At 60.0% G+C, this 7,302-nt stretch overlaps 1 protein-coding gene across 1 annotated transcript; it reads left to right on the top strand.

Annotated features, from left to right (window-relative positions):
• Positions 1–4,048, top strand: LOC101538051 (alpha-1-acid glycoprotein 1). The gene is made up of 6 exons (XM_004621139.2): positions 1–169; positions 466–608; positions 761–831; positions 1,707–1,814; positions 1,940–2,043; positions 3,907–4,048. The coding sequence occupies exons 1-6, from the start codon at positions 56–58 to the stop codon at positions 3,979–3,981; spliced, it is 615 nt and encodes a 204-aa protein (XP_004621196.2). The 5' UTR covers positions 1–55; the 3' UTR covers positions 3,982–4,048.
• Positions 4,049–7,302: the final 3,254 nt, after the last annotated feature.

Raw genomic sequence — 7,302 nt, 5'->3', positions numbered from 1 at the left:
TCAGTCACTTGCTCCCTGGGACTCCGTGGGACTCCGGCTTCCTCCGCATCCCAACATGGCACTGCTTTGGGCCTTCGCGGTTCTCAGCCTCCTTCCTCTGGTGGCCGCCGAGAGCCCGGAGTGCGCCAACATGACAGGGACGCCCCTCACCAACGCTACTCTGGAATTGGTGAGTGTTGACCTGGCTGCAGGATTTAGCCCCCATCATGCCTTGTGCTCAGGCCCCATCCTGGGTCCTGGAGCCAGGGTGCTGCCCGTTTCCCTGCAAAGTCTGATGCCCTTGCAAGATCCTTCCGAGGGCTGGGATGGGGGCCAATTGAGTCCGGAGGGGATTTCTGGGCAGGGGTGGTGGTGATGTCCAATCTTCAGAGCAAACACCCCAGATCCACTCCACACTTGGAGCCCCCTATTTGCCAGCTGGACACGAAGACCCTTAAACAATGCCCCAATCCCCCCCACCTCCAGCTCAATGGCAAGTGGTTCTATGTCGCCTCCGCCTTCCGCCACCCCGAGTATATTAAATGGGCCAAGAAGGTCCCCACGGCTGTTATGTACTTCACCTACAACCAGACGGAGAACGTCGTCTACTTCCAAGCATACACAACCCAGTGAGAGCCAAAAGCCGCCCCTGCCCTTGCCTCTGCTGCCCGCCCGCCAGACCCTCACCTCCCCCCCCTGCTGGCTTGCCATGACTGCTCGGTGACCACCCTCTTCTCCTGCCCACTCTCCTGCCCCCCTCCCACTGTCTCTCCGGTGCCAGAGGGGACCAGTGCCTCTACAATGACAGCCACATGGACATCCAGCGGGAAAACGGGACCTTGTCCAACATTGGTGAGAGCCTCGTTCATGGGTCTGACTCGCCTTGAAGAGGGCCAGAGTGGCCGGAGGGGGGGGTTGGTGGGCAGGAAGGAAGGTGTTGTGGGATGGCTCTGGAACTTGGTGCAGAGGGACAGCGCTGTGACAGGACCTCAACTTCCGCTGTGTTCCAACTCCTGGACTGTCTGCAAGGGGTCCCCTTGATACTCACAAATAACCCTCCAGTGACCCGATGAGGAAACCAAGAACCAGAGAGGCCACGGTACTCCCTTAAGGTCACACAGGCAGGAATGAGGCTGCAGACCCAAGGCAGGCTGCAGGTCTGCCTGACTGCTGACCTTCCTTTATCATCTGGTCACTCTGAAGGGCAACGATTGGGGCTGGAGCGATAGCACAGCTGGTAGGGCATTTGCCTTGCACCCGGCAGACCCGGGTTCAATTCCCAGCATTCCATATGATCCCCTGTGCACCGCCAGGAGTAATTCTGAGTGCAGAGCAGGAGCAACCCAGGAGCATTGCCTGGGACCCAAAAAGAAAAAAAAAAAAAGAAGGGCAGTGTTGTGGTGACCCAGGCCACAGCAGCTCCTGGAACCAGGCACAGGGCGGCCTGACGCGCGAAGGCACTTTTCGGGGTCTCGCTTCCCCCATCTGTGACAGGGGAGCAGGACCCTGGTTCCATGCGCTGTTGGCAGGAAGTTCAAGGTTCACCCATGCCAAGTGCCCTGTGTTCCTGGGAACACGAATTGGCAACCCTCCCCCCTCCCCCGGCCTCCTGGCCTCCCCACCTCTGCTTCGCACCCCAGGGGCTCAGGCTGCCCCGTGTGTGCTGTGGGAACCCCAGCCCCCCTACACCCATCTCACCCAGAGTCTGTCTCCCCTCCTGACCTCAGAAAATGGCGTCAAGTACTTTGCCCACGTGGTACCCACCAAGGACCCCTCGATCCACATCTTTGCTTACCAACCAGAAGACAAGGGGAAGATGGGGCTGTCTCTCTACGGTAGGAACCCCCACCACGGCCCCCCTCCCCGGGGCCATAACTCCAGGACTGCCCCCTCTGTTTCTCCGGGACCTCCCCCTTACCCCCTGCTCCCCACCCCACCACAACCCCTGCTCCTTCCACAGCCAACACTTCACAAGTGACCCCTGAGCAGATGAGCGAGTTCCATGCGGCCATCAATTGCCTGGGCTTTGAGGTGTCGGAAATCATCACCACCGACGAGACGAAGGTGAGGGCGGGAGGCAGCCTCAGGGGCCCAGGGAGGGTGCGCTGCTTGCTTAAGCTGGACCACTGGCATCTCGTCGGGTAACTGAGCAGCTGGGCGAGTGGGGAGAAGCCGGCATGGGGTGGAAGAGCAGAGACCGGCAGGAAAGACGGCACGGCCACCGTGACGGGAGAAATCGGGGGAGACACGCGTGGGAATTTTGTCCCCCCTGGCCACACCCCAGGCTTCTGCCCTGATTGAAAGGTCTTCCCCTGTCGCCCAACCTTCACCAAGTCCCAGCCCTGATCTGCTCCCAGAATCGCTGATAAAATCGTCTCCTTACTATTGTCCCAGGGTGTGGAGCTTAGCACAGCGGGGAGGGCTCCACATAAAGCCCATCTGGGTTCGACTCCCGGTATCCTATAAGGTCCCCCAAGCTACCCCAGAAGTCATTCCCACGTGCAGAGCCCGGAGTCAGCCCTGAGCCTCGCCAGCTGTGGCCCAAACAACAACGAAATATTCTCTCAGATATTTTACTTTTTATATCATGATTTTTAGTGTTTAGGTAACATGGTTCCAATCATGTTAGTGCCTATGGCGCTGACCTCTAAAAGTGTGCTATTTTGTACGTCAACACCAGATGAAGTAACATGATTGTAACCAACCAATCAAGATTCCTCACCCATCTCCCCACTCACCTCCAGTTTGCCTTTTGCTGCCCACTCTTCCCTGTCCCCGGCCCCCCACCCCCAGAATCTCAGTCCTGTGATTCCAGACCTAGTGTTTATCCTCAGTACTCAATACCACCATCCCTGGTTCCCTCCCTCTTCAGCTCCCAGAGGCGCAAAGTCATCTTCAACTGGACCTTGCCCCTCTGACTTGTGTTTCTGTACCTGACGTTCTCCTGACAGTATCACTGGCCCACGCACTTGGCTGCCATATCTCTAGGTTAATCTTCACCTTGCAGTGCTCAGGGCTGACTCCTGGTTCTGTGCCCAGGGATCACTCCTGCTGGTGCTCAGGGGACCACATGGGGTGCTGGGGGTGGAAGGCAGGCACCCTCCAGGCCGTCCTCTCCCTCCGGCCCCTGGGCCGTGGCTTCAGACCCTCTCCTGTGTTGCCCGACACTTGAGTTGTCTCCGTAGCCCTCTTAGCCTCTTCTCCTGCACCTGAGATCCACGGGAGACACCATCCGCTCAACCCGTGTGGGAAAATACTTCAACTTCCAGAGCTCAAGGGCTGGCTGTGCTGTTTTGCTTGTTGATGTGACATTGTGTGGCTCTCAGCACAGGAAGGTCACACTGCCGGACCACCAGGGAGTGGGGGGACACCCACCCTACCTCCAGATTCCAGGGACCCTGGGGAAGGGTTTAGAAACCCAGGCTGGGGCATTGGGTCCCAGGTCTGCAGGCCTTCACCCCATCCACCAGCAGGGGGCGCCTGGACAGGCTACAGGCACAGCTGACCCCACTCCAGCCCTGGAAGGGGCAGAGTGGTGAGGGGTGTTGGGAGCCAGAGACCCAGGTGAGGGCTGGGCAGGCCGTGAGCACTGGGGGCATCTCATCTTTCCCAGGGTCCGCACCCCACACTTTCTCTCTGCCACCTGCCTTCCCCATCATCTTCCTGGTTGCCACGTCTGGGATTGTGGCTTTGGCTGTGGTGCTCCCGTGGCCGGCGGGCAGGGCGTGGCATGGGGGACACGGCAGCAGTTAGGGGCGTCACGTGGTGATGAGCTTCCAAGGACTGAATGTCCAGCTGCCCCCTGTCAGGCAGGCTCTGCCCAGAGCCACACCCCAGGCCTGTGGGTCCTCTAGGGGGTGAGTAAACTAAGGCTCAGGCGGGGTGAGGGACCCCCTTCATCGCACTCCCCACCCCTCTCTCCCCCAGAGCCTGTGTGGGCCCCTGGAGCAGCAGCACGAGGAGGAGAGGAAGAAGAAACTCGAGGAAGCAGCACAGGCTTAGAGCCTGGCGACTCGGTGGCACCTTCGTGGCTCTTTCCTCCAAGTTGTCAATAAAGCGTCTCCTCTGAGCAGGCAGTCGTGTGTCACTCCCGCGAAGCCCGAGGCCAGCCTGGCTGAGCTGAGCCCTCGCTGGCCGCCAGATGGACGAGGCTGGGGAGGCCCAGCCCCTGGGCTGGGATGGATCCAGGATGCACCCTGTCCTGTGGGGTGGGAAACAGTCCCTTCTTCTGTGGCAGGGGAGTCTGGGAAGGCTTCCTGGAAGAGGCATCTAAGCCAGCGGAGAAGCCAGAGGGACTTGGTGATGCCCTCTGTCCTGCTGGGCGGGATCCGGGCCGGCTCTCGTGTCAGAGCCCAGAGGCAGAGGTCACTCAGAGGAGTGGGTGTGAATCCCGTGTGCCATGTGAATCCGGCCCCCAGGCTGCAGGGTGATGGGGAGGGGCCTGGGGTGGGTGCTGTGAGCATCGTGGCATCTGCCAGGGCCGGGGGCGGCGGGGGGAGCCAGGGAGCACTCGGGCCTCAGCCCCGGGCACCGTCTCTCCATGAAGCGTCCTGATGCCCCACAGGGGCCAAATGTGAGGGACCCTCACCTCCAGGACAGCAGGACGGTTCCCACTATGCCCCGGGGGCCACCCCAAGGCCTCTTCCGACCCCCCTGAGGCCCCCATCACCCCCTGCCCCTCTCCTGGGGCGTCAGCGCTGCCCAGAGCCGGGATCTCTCTGTGCCCAGGGGCCGAGGCTGGGGCTGCCCCTTGGGGTCCCCCCTCTTCTCTTGACACCCGCAGAACGTGTCAAGGCACGGAAAGGCCTCTTGCCCCGAGAAGGGGCTGGGTCCGAGGCTTCCCCCACCCTAGAAACTGTCTCCCTCAGTCTGCACTCGTTACTCCGTGTCTCCCTTTTTTCTTTCTTTATATTTGGAACTACTCCTGTGGCAGTGCTCAGGGCTTATTCTGGTCTCCGTGCTTAGGCGTCACTCCCTGAGGGCTCAAGACCTTACGGGGTGCTGGCGATCGAACCCTGGTGACCTTGTAGAAGGCAAGATCCCTGTGGTCACTGGACTGTCACTCAGGCCAAGGACGTCATTTCCGGGGTGCTGAGGAGGTGGGCTGAAGGAGGAGAAAGCAAAGAAGTGGCTCTGAGGGGAGGAGCTGGGGAAAGGTGGTGCGTGTGTGTGTGTATGTGTGTGTGTGTGTATGTGTGTGCATGCTTGCATTCATGTGTGTGTGTGCACGTGTGTATTCATGCATTCATGTGTGTGCATGTGTGCATGCATGCATGCATCTGTGTATGCATGTCTGTGCATGTATATGTGCATGCATGCATCCATGTGTGAGTGTGTGCATTCATGTGTGCATGTGTAATGCATGTCTGTGTGCATGCATCCATATGTGCATGTGTGACTGTAGGTGTGTGTGTGTTTCTGAAGGGAAGATCAAGACCAGAAGATGCAGGAGTCCAGAAGGAGAAACATCACGGAGGGGACTGGAGCGAACGCAGTGTGAAGGGTGCTGCTTGAGCTCTGGGCACCAGCCCCCTGCACCCCCCTGGGAAGGACGTGCCCGGACAGCACCTCCTGGGGACGAAGGCGGCCAGTGGGCGTCTGTGGGTGTCCCATATCCTGGGGGAGAGACCCGCCCCTCTGGCCTGCGGGGGTGGGGACGCCCCCACACTGGCCCCTCTCAGTGCCTCGTCCCCAGCCCCCACGCTCTGTCCCAGACTTACCCGAGGGACAGGCGAGTGGCCAGCGCCCGGCCGGACCCCGGGCTGCCCCCACAGCGCGTACCTCAGCATTTCCTCGACGTGTGCCTCGTGATGTCTGTATATCTGAAGGTCCAGATTCTATTTTCGTTATGAGGGCAAATGAAGGACGGGGACTGATTTTCAATAAAAGGGGGTCGGAGAGAGACACTCCCCGCGCTGCCTGCCTTTCTGCCTGTCTCCTCCGAGATCGGGTTCTACGGCCACGGCAGGGGGCGGAAGGTGGGTGGAAGGTGGGGTACCATGCCCAGCCCCCTCTCGGGGGGAACTGTTAGAGGGGCCTGCCCAGGCTCTGCCTCCCTCTGCCCCTTCTCTTTCTCTAGCACTGCCCCGCGCCTGTCTCAGAACCGCTGGGGATGTGCAGAAGTGGGAGCTTGGACTCCTCTGCAGTGCTCTCACAGCCGACTGAATGCTGCTCACTTGGCACTGCCTGGCCTGCAGCCTTGTGTTCTCGGGGGCGGCGGGGCTGAGATCCACTCCCAGGGGTACTGAGGCCACACAGACCAGAGGGCTGATGCTCAGGGTCAGTGCCCAGGCCTGGTGCCTGCAAGGTGGGTGCTCAGGCCCCGAACCCTGGGGTCCCGCCTTACTGATGAGAGTGAGGGTCCCGCGGGAGGTGGGTCCTGCTCTCTGGTGGGAGTCTGTATTCTTTGTTATCCTTTGGGGGAAGGAGAGTTGGACCACGCCCCACTGGTGCTCAGGGGTTCCTCCTGGCCCTGTGCTCGGGGATCACTCCTGGTGGGGCTCAGGAGACCGTGTGGGATGCGGGGATGGAAGCTGTGCCGGCCACCTGCAGAGCAAGCGCCTTCCCACTGCCGGCGCTGCAGTCCCCTCCGCCATGTTTCTCTTCCTGGACTCCTGCCTCTACTGGCCTGATCTTCGCTTCAGAAACACACACACGCAGGCACACACACACGCACATATGGATGCACATATACATGCACACATGGATGCACACACAAATGCACACACATCCACATGCACGCACACATGCACACAGGGATGCATGCACACACATACACATGCACACACAAAGGCATGCACTCATGCTCGCACAGGTACATGAAGACACATGCACGCACAAATGGACATGCATGCACATACACATTTACACACACATGTACACACAAACACGCCTGTATGCAGGCACACACACAGAGACACACACAGACACACACACACACACACAGACACACACACACACCACCTTTTCCCAGCTCCTCCCCTCAGAGCCACTTCTCTGCTTTCTCCTCCTTCAGGGCAACCTCCTCACCACCCCGGAAATGACGTCATGGGGCCAGAGTGACAGTCCAGTGGCCACAGGGCGCTTGCTTGCAGGAGGTCACCTGGGTTCGATCCCCGGCACCCCATAAGGTGCCGAACCCTGAGCACAGAGAGATGCCTGAGCACGGAGCCCAGAATAAGCCCTGAGCACTGCCAGGAGTGGCTCCAAATACAAAGAAAACAATAAAGGGAGACACGGAGTGCCGCGTGCAGCCTGAGGGAGACCGTTTCTAGGGTGGGGGAAGCCTCGGACCCAGCCCCTTCTCGGGGCAAGAGGCCTTGC

The sequence above is a fragment of the Sorex araneus genome, chromosome 1, assembly GCF_027595985.1.
Source record: "Sorex araneus isolate mSorAra2 chromosome 1, mSorAra2.pri, whole genome shotgun sequence".
Lineage (NCBI taxonomy): Eukaryota > Metazoa > Chordata > Mammalia > Eulipotyphla > Soricidae > Sorex > Sorex araneus.
This window is presented reverse-complemented; position numbering and strand designations above follow the sequence as displayed.